A 16,627-nucleotide genomic window follows, 5' to 3' on the forward strand; every position below is an offset into this window, starting at 1 on the left:
TATATTTAGGATAACTGCTTTATCCACTATGGCTTTGGCCTGGCTTGCCATCATAATTCCAAGACTAAAGAGTTCCTTAACTATTTGGCAGTTGACCTAGAGTCACCATCTTGTATAAGGGTAGGTATTTTAGACCAGCGAACGCCTACCTTGACACATACTGCTCTCTTTGTTTCCATACCATCGTATGGAAGCAAGTTATAAAATATCAAAGACAGGTAACATCCTGATTATATTATCTTGACCTCTGAGACTGGTCTAGCCTCATCTACCCATGGCATGTTTACCTTGATGTAGAAAATGGCAGCTTTCTATTCTGTGTTACTCTCAAGTGTATGTTGACTACCTCCTGTTCCTGACCCTCCTGTACTAGGGATCCCCTTTTCTAGCTATCCTAGCTTTGTGGCTCAGACAAATTCCTTCATGGTGTGGTAGAAAGAAAGAGCTAACAAGCAGGTGCATCTAGGAAAATGTGATTGCTCTCATTTCCAATTTTCACTTTTAACAATGATATTAACTCTGAAACATTTGTAGTTTTCAACCAAGCACAGATAACTTCCAGGTCTTGGCTAGAAAAAAATAATGGTGATGATGATGACGACGACAATGACGACAGCCATGCAAGAGATGGTACAGTACAGTGGTTAAGCCCTAGAGCCCCAGAACCTATGTTTAAACCTATTTACAAGCTGTATGACCTTGGACAGGTTAAGCAAACTCTTTGCTTTTATTCGAAATCTGTAAAAATAGGGGTAATTGTACCTATGTTATAAGGGTGTTGTGTAAATTACCTAGGCACGGAAAACTGCCTGATAGATGATAAGTGTTCAGTGAACATTTGCTGTTATTAAAAGCTGTTGAAGATGGGTCATATGATAATGTTACATGTTACAAAGGGACTGTGTCAGGTGATTTAAAGTCTTCTGCAGAAGTAGGGTTAAAAAAGATTTGGATAATCTACTTTCTGAGTTCTCATTTGTCTTTGTGCTCTGTCCATTAAATTTGGTACAATTAACAGCAACCACCTTGCCCATAAAGCGAAAATATTCTGTAATCAACTCTGCTATACCCATTTCATGAGTATTCATCTCCTCAGCCCAGAATACCAATTGTGTAAAAAGTGCAGTGAATTCCAATTCACTTTTGATTGCAATGATCTGAACCAAACATGAAACCTAGTTGATCCAAGATGATTTAGGCTTTACAATTTTGTGTGTTACGTGGTCTGCACGCTCAAAACAGGAGTATCTTTGAATTTAACATATTTTTCTTTTCAGAAAACAGAATTCTTTTAATTAAATATGTTTTTAAAAATTTCAGTATGTGTAATTGTTAACACCTGCTATGTGTTACCAACAGATGTTTCTTACTTACCTAAGGGAACTGTTATAATTATCCTATAAGCTTATTGGAACGGCATTTACCAAGATAGTTGGGAAACTTTAGTTGGTGACTTTGTATGTAATATTAGGCATTTCTTTTCATCTCTTCCCCTATGGCTGTCAATCTCCACACACCCTCCCCCACGCTGGCCCTTCCAAAAGCAAAAATGTCCTTTTGGGGCACCAAAACTTTTCCAAGTCTGGTCATGCCTATTTTAGTCTTTGTAAAAAGTTACTGAAATTAAGTTATGTGTATTCTAAAGCATTGTAAATTTTACTTTTAAGTGTTTTAGCAACTAATCCTTACAATGTGCAGCATGAAAGTCTTTTAAATGTAAAAGTATACCTTTTAGATAGATAATGTCCTTCTAATAGCTTGGCCTTGGAGGAAGATATAGTACAAATGAGACTTGCTCTTATTTTTCTGACCATTTGTAAGGTCTTATAAGCAATGCAATTTCTGACTTCTTCATTTATGACACTAATCACATAATTACCTACAGGCATGTGTTAAATATGACACTGGTTTCAGCCAAATAATGGGCCAATTGCAAACAATGAATAAAGAGAGGCAGCTCCATTTATAACCGCTATTTCAACAAAGCTCTACTGTAATCTTCGTGATCTGAGGGTGACTCATTAATTAATTGATGTTCTTTTTTATTATGTGCTATTGAGTTAATGAGTAATTTGTGTGAGATAATTCTCTGAACACATTGATTACTTGAGATATTTTCTGGGTCCTTCATACCAATGACATGCTGAATAGGTAGAAGATGGTATTCGCTCTCGTGTGCTCATTATTCGTAGGTTTTTGATGAGTCCAAACGAGCGCAGAGATGCACTAAAATGTTCTGACGTCTGGAGGACCGGAAGTCAGCCCAGGAGGAGGCTCTCTGAATGCTCAGGGCAAGGCCTGTCACATAGTAGGTACTCAATAAATGTCAATTGAAATAATGCCTATATTAACAGTTTGCTCTCTATTGCCTTAACTTGCATTAAAACTACATTTAAGAAATATCTATTATAGTGTATTTAAGAAACAGTAGTAATCAAAAGGCTTTTGCTAAAATTGTATTCTGTGCTAATGGCCTATTACAATGAACATGCACGTTGTTTTTGCAACTTGCAGAAGTGAACGCTAAACATGTTTGGCCTGTATCATTTCTATGAAATTGTTTAAGTGTCTATGGTGAGAGGAGCTTGCTTTAAATGATAGTTAAAAGGAAACCACTTGTACACGTTATGTTTTACCACAGATATAATTTTCACCACCCTGTTTCATTGCAGGCACATCTCTTCCCAGAAAATGTAGGATTTCGTTGAGGTTTTTTGTTTTGTTTTGTTTTAATTCATTATACAGAAAATAGGAAATTTGAAATTGAGTCTGATGACAGCAACACAGTTGCTTTCAGGAAGATCACTGGAAATTTGTGTAAATGTACAAAATTACACCCAGCGATTGCTACCTTCATTTTTGACAGTTTTATTTTCCCCACAAAAGTAAGTAACAATAAACGACCCAGCTCGGAGATCTTAAACATAACATTTGGAGAAAGCATCTGAGGTACTCTGTCTATGCGTGTTATGATTTACCTTTTGAAAGTAAGTGTCCTTACACACTTTATTCTTTTTTTCAAGCGGACTCAACGTACGCTTTCTAGATATTATCTTAGTATTTGCCAATTAAGCTCAATCAAGAGTATAATACCCCTTTTTACTAAAAACATAAATCCAAATATAAAAAAATGAATGAAAGAATCCAGCAGATATTTATTAAGCAAGATGAAAGTGAAATTACAAACACAGGTCAGCTTTTAAACTCAACCAGCACTCTGGTGGAGCGAGGTGCCTGCTCCTTCATCATAGGCAGCCTCTCCGAGATGCGTGTTAGGAGGGGAGCTTTCACTGTTTGAGAAATCAAAGCTCTGTTGGAGATGTCCTACTGGAGGCATTGGGCAGCAAGCTAAGTGACGTCAGGGCTACACAACACAAAGAGGAAAGGTGATGACAATTCAGGGACTTTGCGTAGTCAAGACAATTAGCTTAGTACTTCAGGTCAAAAATGCTACTGTCTATGGGCAATTAGCTATAAAATGACCCATTTTTGTCTGGTTTCACAATTTCATGGAGATTAGAGATAATCTAAAGAGATTAAGGCCTTAATCTTTAATCCAGGTGAGTAATTTTGCTTGTAGTAAAAATCCATAAGAATTAATTCCTGGAGGATTTGGGAAAAGAAAAGGCAGTAAAAACTTGTTCTTTGGGTGGCAAGGATAATTGAACAGTTTCCAGGAGCTAAGAAGTTTGTTCCCAATTTACAAGTATTTTGACAAATTGATAAACATATGCAAAACCATTTAAATCTAAAAATGATTATTTGAAAAAGATACTGGCAATTACAATTTGACATCCACATGAATTCCCGACACCTCTTAATGGGGGCCCACAGGGCTGCTTGAGAAAAACCACTTTTCATGTATCCTCTGCCTCCCACCCCACCTTTTGTTTGGTTTGGTTTTGGTTTTGGCTATGCAAGTCTTATCATGAAACAAATGTAAGGCTCTAAGGCTAAAATAATAGTTATTTTGTGGGCCCCAAATAGCTATTTTTGGAATTTTTTTTTTTTTGATATATCTCAAATCTGGGGGACATGTGACTTGAACACTCTTAACCATGAAGTATTTGTAAAAATACATATCATTCACTTTTCACAGAACCATTTCTTAAAAATGAGAGGCAATATCCAGATTCACATGCATGTTCATAATAAAGCTTTGTTTTAAAACAAATCCACACCAGCATTATTTTCAGTTTAATATTTTGGCCCCAAACCAAGAATTCAGGTATCACATTTAATTTTCATCTGCAATGCGTCTATTGGCAGGACAAAATATGTATGCAAATAACACTGGGAAATAGTGTTTCCTATACAAGTGATGAAAGAAAGAAAGAAAGAAAGAAAGAAAGGAAGGAAGGAAGGAAGGAAGGAAGAAAGAAAGAAAGAAAGAAAGAAAGAAAGAAAGAAAGAAAAGAAAAGAAAAGAAAAGAAAAGAAAAGAAAAGAAAAGAAAAGAAAAGAAAAGAAAAGACAAAAGAAAACCCACAGCACTAAATTTTCTGTAGCAAAATATGTTTCACTGTGCCCGTGTCGAATTAGATTTGTTGAAAAGTAGTTCTATTACAGGGAGCAGAAGCAAAGAAGCAAAGTGTGAGCAACCCAGAAGAAGGGATCATAGTCTTATTTTTATTTCCTTAATTGTAATTGAAAAAATCGGTCTCCATAATTTGTTTCTAGAAAGCTTTCTTCTTTCTCATCTATCATGTTGGTAAGGGAATAATTTTTCACCTTTAAAAAATGGCATGACAGATTTCAGCCTTAAGTGTGATATATTCTGAGTGGGTAACTACTTCAAGAAAGCAGTAAGAGTAAGACATGTCAAACTTTTAAAGTCTTCACTTTTGAACATTAAAATAAGTGTCAGGTAAATACAGAAAAATATATAATCACCAGTTCTCAGCTCTTTGACAATCCCTTTGTTTCTCTTCTTCTAGAAGATTCTGTAAGCACTATGTTGCTCTGATCAAAAAAGTAAGCTCACAACTCAAATATCATCATAGCTTCAGTGTGCATTATCGTGGTTCAGTAGATTTGCACTCAAATCCTTTCAGTGCCAGAAATTTATCAAGCCATGAAGTTATTAAACCCTAAGCTCTTAGGGAGAAATCTGGGCAAAATTTGTACAAGAAATTTATCGTTTTAAAATTATCTCATAATTGTGGTAACACTTGTCTAAAGTAACCCTTTGGACAAATTTTTCATGATACCCAAAGGCACTAGTTTACATAAGGGTAAGTGGCTGGAAAAAAAAAAAACACAACCAAAAAAGAAGAAACAAAGCCATTGTGTAGGTAAAGAGCACACACAAACACACAAAGGATATTAAAAGGATAACTGCTAAGCTTTAAAGTTATTCTAAAAATGGCACTTTTCACGTTGGTATAAAATGAAAGTGCTTTAAGATGAAATTTTTATGCATTTTTTAAAGCTGATCTTTAACCCCCTGAAAATCGGGGGTTATAATGAGAACACTGATAGACTAAATCATAGCGGCAATAATAGTGGATGTTGCTAAAATGCTTTGTGTGTGTCTTCATTTCTTTTTTTTTCTTAGTATTTTAATGTTGATAGACTTGCTTTATCTATATGTGTATCATTAGTGAGATTTGCTCTTCAATTCTTTACTAGAAAGTTACAGCTCATTTAAAATAGCTGGTAGATACAGAAAGCATAAATATACAGTAAGTTTAAACACTGATTGTACTAAATGCAACAATACAAAGAAGCAAACAGAACACAAATGGTAACACAATAAAACTGTATTACATTTGTGCTTCAAATATTACAATACATTATATACAATAGTCGAAAATAAACATCTCATGCCAAGTGACACAAAAACGAATAGCAAGCAAAAAAATCCAGCAATATGTACATTACTTTTTTCTTTAATAATAAACATTCAACTCTGAACTGGGGCAATTTCACTACATACAGATGCAGTCCGCCTTTTATTCCATATAACCATCCTGCTTTCCTAGATCTACGCTATTCAGTAGGTTCCTGTGTCAATTCTCATATACATGTGGAGCAAAAAAGATAAAAGAATGTAGTGCTTTGTATTCTTAATGGGGTGATGTTGATAGATCAGCGAACCTGGGGTGCATAACCTTCTTTCATTAAACCTTCTTCGTAGTCCGTCTGGCAAAGAATCATGTTATTCTTTAGGAAAAATTTGTCTCCAACACAAAATCTGAAAATATTTTAAAAAATAAAATGTGTTAAGATCATTTCACTCCAATCTATAGATTTGAAGATTTCTTTTCTTTGTAATAATGCCACACAGTAATTCCCTGAATTTGAAAGCTTGGTTTAGAAAGTTGCCTTTATTGTCGAAATTAAACCATGTATGTCATTTAATGAAACACTGCACACAAAATTTGAAATCCTACATTTATATATAAAAAGGATAAGAAAATGGAGGAAAACACCTTGGGCGGCAAAGGTGATTTTTATCACCACTTTGGAAAGAAAATAAAAATAATTGGTCTATACTTACAGTCATCAAAATAAAAGAAAGAATGATAATAGTATTTCCCCGTAGTGATTATAGAAGATTTCACCATTGGCCATTTATTCACTTTATTAAAAAAAAGTAAGAGGCATTAAAATGTATCAAACAATTAGAAAGTGGCCTATTTTAAAGCTTCCCATTTAAAGCTTCCTTTTACTCTCTGTTATTAAAATGTGATTAAATTCTAGTAATCTGGAAGTGATTGTTCTGAGGAAAAGTTGTTTTAGCATCAGACTCTGATGCTGGGCCATATTCCATTGTTTATGGGAAGTTCACCAACTATGAAATATTAAATGTCATTTCTTAGCACACTCCCAATTAAACGAAAGGGAGTAACCTGAATGAACTTCTTAATATTGATGTGATAAATAAACTAGTTTCCAGTAGCTAATTATGTATTTTATTCTATAAAGCATTGTTTAATGTGCAAGATTGTAGTGTTTTTAATAAGTGCTCTTTTTTGCATAATTTCCCAGCGGTGACACTTTGGACACAATTAAGGTCAGAAATAAATGCTCGTGCTGTTTCCAGTACATTTAACAATAAAGTAACTCTGGGGAGATCTGTATATATTTTTAATTGTAACAATTTAACCTTCAAACAGCAGTGTCTAGTAGAGTTGACCCAGTAAAACTACTTGTAATTATACAAGTTGACCTCACTGACCTTTGATAGTGGTCTCTCTTTATCAGATAGTCAATTTCGAATGATGTTCAAGCAGAAATCTTAGTGGATAGATTAAATTGTGTAGTAAAAGCAACCCTTTAATGTTTTGTGAAGTTGAAGGTTTAAATGAGGAGCAGTTGGACTGATTTACATTTGCAAAGATTGGAATGCTAGACAAACAGTGAACCTATTTATTTTCCAACTGGGTAGCTTTGGAAATTTATCCTTATTCTAGCTAAGTAGATAGAGGGGGAAAATAGTGTAATAAAAAAAGTAGATTGAAAAGAATTAGCTTTCCTCTTAAAGGAAGATTGGTCTGTTTATTTGTGGAATTTACTTTTTTTCCCTAGGATTACTGCCTGCTGATGGTGTTGATTGAAAGTACAGACTAAGCGCTGATCTTGAAATCCTGGAGTTTGCGGTCAAGGCTATTGGACAGAATGAACATTCAAGCTTGAACCTTAAGTATACCTTCTTTTTATTAGTTGTAAACTATAAACTTTAAATATTGTGCTTAAAAAGTGGTGTGTGAGTAAACGAGGTTTTGTAGATTACCCTGATATTAAGATATGTTAAATAAAAGGAAATATTTCTTCTGTTGGACAGACCTAAGTAGCCAAATTGGATACTTATCTTTTATGTGAGATTGCATAAAATAGCATATAGGATATATCTGATTACTGTTCAAAACTTTCAATTTATATTACCGTTTAAATTAATTTGAACTAATAAGCTAATGATAAAATAGCACATAAAAAGAAATAAGTTCAACAAATACTCTTGTGTTCTAGGTAATCGTACTGAATTCTTTTTTCCCCTAAAAACCAACTGAATTGGAAATACTCTTTCAACTCCATACTGACTAAAATTTTGCTTCAGTTTTCTAACAAGCCCCCAAATTCTATGCAGTATCAAAAAAAATTTTTTTTTAAAAAATATGGTCTACTTGGGGCTTGAACTCACAACCCAGAGATAAGTCACATGCTCTACCAGCTGAGCCAGTCTGGCACCCCAAATAAAAACATTTTTTTTTTTGTCATGTGAAGTTATATCATTTTTACTTTCAAAAGCCTTGAAATTCAGATAATTTTTGTTTGTAGATTAATAAATTCAGTGTAATTATCGTGAGAAAATCATTGAACCAAGAGCCTGGGGACCTCGTCCTGAGCCCTGATGCTACCCAATGCAAGTTATAGGGTTCATTTCATACTCTGAGTCAACTCTGTGTGGGTAAGATAAAATAGCTACATTTCTGAATTGTAGGGATGTTAAAATAAGAAATATATCAGAGGCAGAGAGGTATAATGCAACGAATAGAGGTCAAATCCCAACCTTCCACTTATGATATTGAAGAGGAAACTTCATTTCTTCTAATCTTTAATATAAGTGACTTTTTAAAGTGGGTGGTAAAGAGTAGAAACGAAGTACATAAAGCCTTCCTTCAGTGTTCGGCGTGTAGATAATTAAAGCAGCCACCTTCTATAAAGCACTTACCATGTGCTAATGCTAAGTACGTGTATGCATGATTGCTTTTATTCCTTATGTTCAACTGACAAAGTAGATATTATTACTGCCTTTTTCAGATGAAAAACCTCAGGCTTCCTCCCAGAATTTTAAGAAACCTGCCAAGGCTCCATAGTTAGAATGTGTATGATAGAGGAAGGAAAGGGACTCTGGTCTCTTTGGGCTCAAGACCCATGCTTTATGTGGAAGCAGTAAAGCAGAAGGCTGTGAAGTTAATACAGGTTTTTTGTATTGTTAATATTCCTTTGCGTCACTTTAAAAAAAGTCTACCTACCATTCAATGAGATGTTGGTAGTATAAATGGGATACATCTAAAAATAGTCCTACCTAAAATGTTTCGTTGCTAATGTTGTCAACTGGACAAAGTACATTTTATGTGCATTTCAATTTATACTGAAAAGTCAAAACAGAACATGTGGGTGAGAAATGTCACATGAATATAACTTAAAACAGTTTTGAAAGCTATGATTAAAGCAGATTATAACTGCTTTGTGATTAGGATTGGTATACTCCTTTTTTAAACTATTTATTTATTTATTTATTTATTTATTTATTTATTTATTTATTTATTTGAGAGAGGAGAGAGAGAGAATGCAGGGGGAGGGGCAGAGGGAGAGGGAAGAGAGAAACCCAAGCAGACTCCAAGCTGAGCACGGAGCCCAATGCCGGGCTCCATCTCATGACCCTGAGATCAGGACCTGAGCCGAAACCAAGAGTCAGACACTTAACCGACTGCAGCATCCAGGTGCCCCTGGATCGGTGTACTGCTTTAAAATGTTCCATATATAAACATGAGGAAACTGGAGAAACAGCAATGCAGATGTTAGATGTTTAACAAAATAATCGATAACTGATCTTGTGAGAAAGGGTAATTTCCAACGTTATGAGTTCCTTATGAGATTTAGCATTGGCAGAAAAAATATTACAGAAGCAGTGATGGCCAGAGGATACTGTAAGTATATTAATAGGTCAGGCTAAAATTCCTGAAAATAAGATGATAATCTTCCTTGTAATCTAATCCTAATTGCTTGTGATGTAGTCAGTTCAATTAATTTTGCCTTCATTTAAAAAAAAAAGTATGTTAAGGAATAAAAAGATGCCCAATTAGATTACTCAGTCATTTAAGCTTGATGTTTTGGAGTTAATAATAATAGATTTAATTTCCAGATATTTTGGACTCATTCTAATTGCACTCATACAGTCTTAGAGACTTGAGAAGTACAGAAAGTAAATATAATTAATAAATCACCCTTATAAAATATGGGGCTTAGAGTAGTTTTAAACAGGTTATGAACAGCCTCTGCAAAGAAGCTTCCATTTGTAACCTCCTTTCACATCCTTTCTAAGAATGAAAATGTTAACTTAGTCATCTTATTTCCCTGAGATCAGTCGCTATCAGTTAGTTCCCAACTCCACAATACTTTAAAAAGGGTTGGGGGGGGGATCCAGTCCGTATTTCAAATGTCTCTATTTTCTATGTAGCATCCTCAGTTACTAAAGATGGAGATTTCAATGCTGTATGTTGTTTTCAGTAAGTGGTACTGATTATATCCCCATCGTCCCACCACTATACACTGTGAACAAATTTACACTCTTCTCCCAAACACTGTCCAGTTGTCATGACATACTTCATTCCTGGTCACCTTTGTGCCAAATTACACTACCCACATCCCGAATCCTGCAATAAATTATTCAAAGTCTACCTTGCTTTAACTTCACCATATCTATTCCCATTTATGTCTATGCAGTCAGAAAATAAAATACCCCTCATGAAAGAGTCCAGGGCCCTCATATCAGCTCTGAGTCGAGAGACTAAAACCAGACTGTCTGGTTTCACATTTTGAGTCTACCATTTTTTATCATTGTTTTCTGGGGCAAGTTATTTAAATTTTCTGTACGTCAGTTACTTCATCTGTAAAATGAGGATAATAATAGGATCTTATTATATTGAGATTAAATGAGCACATGTAAAACAGAACAGTGTCTGCTGTCTGATCAGCACTATATAAGAATTCTGCTATCATTATTTGTTAATGATAATTTTTTTCACCTTTGCTTAAGCCTTCCTTAACCAGGACTATTTCTCCCTTTTTTCCAACTGTTTAAATTCTAAAAATTCTTTGGCTTCCATTCCCTCCATCACTAGTCCCTGACAATGCCAACTCATTCTGATCTTTCCCAAAGCTCTTATTTAGTGGCGTGTCATTTACTTTGGCATTTCAGATTTTCCCATGAATGGGTAACAAGTTTCCCAATCTGGACTGCGGTGCTGAGGTAAGTGCCCATGAGTTCTAGTTCTTTGGAACCCTTCGGAATACCACCGTGAATTATACTACCACTTGAGGTGGGTGGTCAAGTAAATACTGGTTAAGACAGATTTATTCCAGAACTGAATAGCTTTAAATAACAAAGGTATTTTAGATAGATAATTTAAATTTGTGTTCATTTTGACTTTCATCCCTTGACTTCCTACCTTTACAATTTTACTTTCTCCTGATCCTCATGCCATTCCCTCCTTCTCCATATCCCTACCAACCTCCCTCTCTAATCTCTGAGCACTCTGAGCTACTTTTTGTTTCCTGCACACATTAAATGCTTTCACACTTCCATGCCTTGCATGATGCTCCATCTGTCTGGAAAACCCTTTTCTCACTGCTCCTTGGCTTCCTCGTCTTCCCCAACCCCCACCAGACACAATTCCTACATTCCAACCAGTCCTAGGGAGTTCTGTTTTAAAACGCGGCACATCAACCCTTTGATGCTTCTCTAAGACTTCAAGAAGGACAGACCTCTCTTTTCCTCAGTATAGATCTGTTTAGCATCGATTACACTCTTCTGTGAGTCTTTGATGTCGTGTCTCTCTCCCAAAGCTCTGAATATCTCTAAGAGAGAAACTAGTTTTTTTTCACCTCTCTTTCCAGAGCCTAGCACAGTGCTTTTATTCTTTAGTGTTACACGGTTCTATGTATTTGAGGCAACTTCATTACAAACAAATATATTCTTTCCTTTTCTTATAAAACCATCGTTTTGTATTACAGAATTGTCTAAGGAGGAGGGGATTTAGTCACCTTTAAGAAATTAACCTATTACATAGAATTCTTCAATTCTGAGTGAGATTGAAGTTATCATCTAAGATGCTTGAAATAACATTCCTCTGCTTCTGTTAATAGAGAAAAATAACCTTAGATGTTTAATTCAGGATTCACATCTTTAGCCATACCCTCTAAAAAGAGCAGAGAGGGTATATACAAGAAACAACCAATCCCGAAAAGTTATTTTTACTACCACTTTTGAAACATTCAGAAATGCTTTCGATCTGAATGATCTTTTGATTAAAAAGTTAAGATGAAATAACTGCTAAATAAAATTCATAAGCATTTATAATACCACAATCTCAGATGTCAATAAAGTTTGCTTAAGGGAAAGTGCCTATAAATTATCTATTTGCTTTGTGTTTCACTTGAAAAGGTGCAATGCTATAATAATGATTTGGCTACTGAAAGTATAGGCTCATGTGGCATATGGCTTTATTGGAGAGGATTTCCCCAGCAAATGTCAAAGTAAAAAGAAAATCTCCTATGTTGAAAACCTTCTGCATTCAGAGTAACAAAATTTGTCTGCTTTGCTTGACTGATGAAGATTAGCTGACTTCTTGCATTAAAGAAGTTTGTCTTGTAGGGGCTGAAGTGACAAGACAATAACTAAGTGCTAATTGTGCATAACCAGCACTAAAGATATGCAGTCCCATTACGGCATGTAATAAATGAAGCGAACACAGAAATATATTAGGTACTTTAATAATGATACTAGAATAGTATTTTGCAGCAATAAGAATGTGAACAGTTTTAGAGTCAAAATTTAGGAGTGTTTGTCTTACTTGACTGAGTTCTACTGAGGAGATAGACTTAATTGTGAATGCAACTTTTTATTTCAATGGTGAAATAAAATTGATATACGATTTGTAAATAGCATTAACAACCTACAATTACTTTGCATCATAATAGAATTTAGGCTGGGTTTAGCACTTGAATGATGTTTTAATTTTCTGCGTAGAACACGGATAAAATAGGGGAGACTGCCCTAATGGAAAAATGGACAAAGGGCATAAATAGACCGTTCCCCAAAAGAAGAAATGTCAAAGGGCCACTAGAAATCAAATAAATACTAATTAAAAATTATAATGGGACACCATCTTTCATCCCTCAGGGTGACAAGGATTTCTTTTTAAATAATAATTCCCAGTGTTAGAGTGAGTATAAAGGAATACAAGGCTTTTACATTTCTGGTGTGAGAATAAGTGGTATAACTGTTCGGGAGAGCATTTTAACAATATATAACATAAACCTTTAAACAGTTATATATTTTGTCCAGTTAATTGTACTCCTGTGGATTTATCCTGACACAGGCTTGAATATTGTTTTTTTTTTAATATCATGTTTACAATATTATGTTGATAATATTGATAATATAAAAAGTTGAAGAAATAGCCTATACATCTGATGATAGAAGACTGATTTAACATATGAAGCTCTACTCATATAACGAAACACAAGACTTAAGATACCTTGAAAGAATTTGAAAAGCATACTATTGTAAATGAAAAAGTCCAAATATCAGACATTAGGATTCTTCCCTGTTTCTTTTTCTTTAAGCTGCTCAAATGTATTACAAAATATATGCTATATATCATTCATCGTACATGCATAAGAAAACATATGGCTAGCTATACACCAAAATATTAAAATGCCTTCTTTTAGAATAGTGAGACATGGGACAATATGATTCCTTATCCCTATTTTCCAAAATTTCTACTATGAATATGTAACCTTTTATAAGTAGAAAAGCAGTAAGTGTTATTATTGCATAAAGATAACTGTATTGTGAGTGGATGCTGTTAGTGGATGAATATGACAAGCCAACAGAAGTATTCCAAATTTACTACTAATACACCTTTAAAATATATACACATACCTGTACACATGCATATGAATGTATGAATGTGTAGATACTTATGTTCATGTGTCTGTATCTTTACACACATACTTGCCAATTTATTTTTGGCTCCATGTCACCATCAACTGTATTAACCTGCTTTGATTCCAAAAGTTTGTTGGGAACACTCAAGGTGTTGTAAGATGATTTCTTGAATTATTTCCTGGATAAATTAGATATTGCAAAGTATACTGGGTACTACTCTGAACATCCCCATTTAACAGGACATATTATTGAGATTATCTTTTTTTTTTAGATATATATCTTGTGTAAAAACCAAGTTAGTGGAATATTACTTGGTCAAAGTAAATTATAAATATCAAGATNTGTATACTGGGTACTACTCTGAACATCCCCATTTAACAGGACATATTATTGAGATTATCTTTTTTTTTTGAGATATATATCTTGTGTAAAAACCAAGTTAGTGGAATATTACTTGGTCAAAGTAAATTATAAATATCAAGATAAAAGAATTAATTTTTTAGAACCAATTGTGCTTCTGGTATTTAATATAAATCACTTTATTTTCAAAATCTGTAAGATAGGTATTAGTGTCTCCATTGTCAGGGGGTGGAAACCAATCTCAGAGATTAAGTAACAGACTCAGGATGTCAGAGCTAATATACGATGGGGCTGGAATTTGAATCCAGTTCTCCCTATAAAAAATCATGTTCTCTCTACTACTCTATACAGTGCCTCATTAGAAGATGCTGCATTGAATAGTAAAGCAGTGCAAATCACAATAACTGAGAACTTGATGCAACGAATATGTCCTGGTTATATAGTATGTACGGGTGTTGTCACACACGCTGAGTATATTTTCATCAACATCCATCAAGTGTACTCATTTTTTAAATGTATTTCAATGATAGGTACAGTTTCATATTCTAATATCCTCTGCATTTGTCACATTAAACAGGTATCAGCAGTGTATAGCTTCCGCTGGCAATAAAAGTTATAACTTTCAAGAAGGAAAAATGGAATAAAGTGATAATGCTTTGAGATGAGAGAGTTTTCTGAGATTGACTCACTCAGCTCCCCTTTGTTGTAAGTGAGAAAACCGAGGTCAAGAGAGCTAAAATGGAGGCAAAGCCCAGCCTAGAATTTAGGTTTCTAGATTCCTTGTGCCTATGCTGCCTGTCCAATGCTGGTAAGTGTTTAATTATTAGCTTTATCTGGCCTCATTCCCAAAGAGACTTAAAGTAACTTAAAAAGTACATATTACAAGGTTAAAATTCATGCTAAGAAATCAAGAGATAGGGCAACCATAAATAGGAAAAATAAGCTGAAGACACACTACCTCCTACAAATTCCTGTATATTTGCCTCAGCGCAAATGTGTTGGCTCACAGAACAAACAAGTTAAGATTTTAAGCCTACTTTTAAAAAGACAGAACATTTTAAAGATACTTTTAAAGTTTTAAAGTAAATTTTAGGGATATTTTAAACCTACTTTTTAAAGTGGACAGAAAAACAGTAAAGAATGAATAAGAAGAAAACTAAAGTTGGTAGCAGTGTCCTCATTTCTTATCACATCCTGCTATAGGATGCTCTTCCTGTAGGTAGAAGATAGTTTTAAGACCTCTCCCACTCGGTTTGTTTCTGGCACCCAATGAATGTTCACAGAAAACAAAAATGCTGAGATTAATTGCTTTAAGTAATATATATAATTCCCATCTATTAAATAAATAACTAGCAAAGAGAGGTTTGCCATTTTTTAGACACCAGAATGAAATCTGCTTACCTCTGATTACAAAGCTGACATGCAAAGCAGTCCAGGTGGTAAACGTTGTCCTTGGCCCTCATCACCATCTCAAAGGCAGGGATGAGCTTACTACAGGCGGCACAGTTTCCCGTTACACCGAAGAGCCTGGAACAGCAAACATTTTTTTTCAAATTCTTACAGGGAGTTCTGAGATGAGGACTAGAGTAGATGCCAGTACACCCTGCAAAGCTATCAATACACAATGCCTTATGATGTACACAAGCAAGTTTTATTCTCGGCAGATGCATAAGTATTCTTCTCTGATACATACTCAGTTGACCTTTCATGATGAAAATCACATCTCGTTTGAGGAGAAAAGGAAAAGACAAATACATCAGGAGGCTTACATAACCGCACACAAACAAGTCAATGGAGGTGAATTCGCAGCCAAAAAATCTACTTGATAGAAAATACAGTAAATAGAAATGCATCGTGACTTTGATCTTAATGCCACGTGGTCACCATTTTCGTTGGAAAAGAAACCCATTTGAATGACTCAGTATTTTCTGACATCTAGTTACTAGAAGGTTTGCCATTATTATTAAAATAACATTTGTGAACAAGCCATTTAAATAGTCAAAAAACATTAGAGGTGCATGCACCTTATGGCCCTATACCATAGTTACAGCTATGATTATGTTATTCAAGGAGCACATTAAAGTAAATGAGGCTGTAAACTACATATAGCTTGACCAGGAGTTGAAACATAATATATTGAAAGAACCACTGGAACTGTCCAGGAAAAAGGTATTTTAAAAAATCCTATTTGTGATAGATTCCTGAAAATAGTTACTGTGATAACCTAAAAAAAATAGTATAAAATAAAGTGTCTCTATAGTTTCATAATGGGAGGAAATAAAATATTTTATCCATTTGCACTGGCAATATTTAAACCAAGTTTCTTTAAAGTTGTTAATGGTGGTGAAGAGTTATTATAAATAATATTCCGTGCATAGCAGTTAATGCACTTTTTAACTAGGAAGCAAACTAGATGNTACAAATTCCTGTATATTTGCCTCAGCGCAAATGTGTTGGCTCACAGAACAAACAAGTTAAGATTTTAAGCCTACTTTTAAAAAGACAGAACATTTTAAAGATACTTTTAAAGTTTTAAAGTAAATTTTAGGGATATTTTAAACCTACTTTTTAAAGTGGACAGAAA

General features: G+C 34.4%; 1 protein-coding gene across 10 annotated transcripts in view; it reads right to left on the minus strand.

Moving 5' to 3' along the window:
- Window positions 1-3,135: 3,135 nt before the first annotated feature.
- LMO3 (LIM domain only 3) overlaps window positions 3,136-16,627 on the minus strand; it is a 62,108-nt gene continuing 48,616 nt past the window's right edge. For 9 of the 10 annotated variants that reach the window (XM_034645446.1, XM_019799142.2, XM_019799140.2 and 6 more), the window contains one exon: window positions 3,136-6,195. In XM_034645446.1, the coding sequence (XP_034501337.1) occupies window positions 6,090-6,195 (106 nt within the window). In that variant the 3' untranslated portion in view covers window positions 3,136-6,089. Of the gene's footprint in view, window positions 6,196-15,444; window positions 16,011-16,627 lie in introns of those variants that run through there. The other variant, XM_034645443.1, reaches the window with a different exon arrangement.

Source organism: Ailuropoda melanoleuca, chromosome 16 (assembly GCF_002007445.2).
Source record: "Ailuropoda melanoleuca isolate Jingjing chromosome 16, ASM200744v2, whole genome shotgun sequence".
In the NCBI taxonomy this organism is placed as follows: domain Eukaryota; kingdom Metazoa; phylum Chordata; class Mammalia; order Carnivora; family Ursidae; genus Ailuropoda; species Ailuropoda melanoleuca.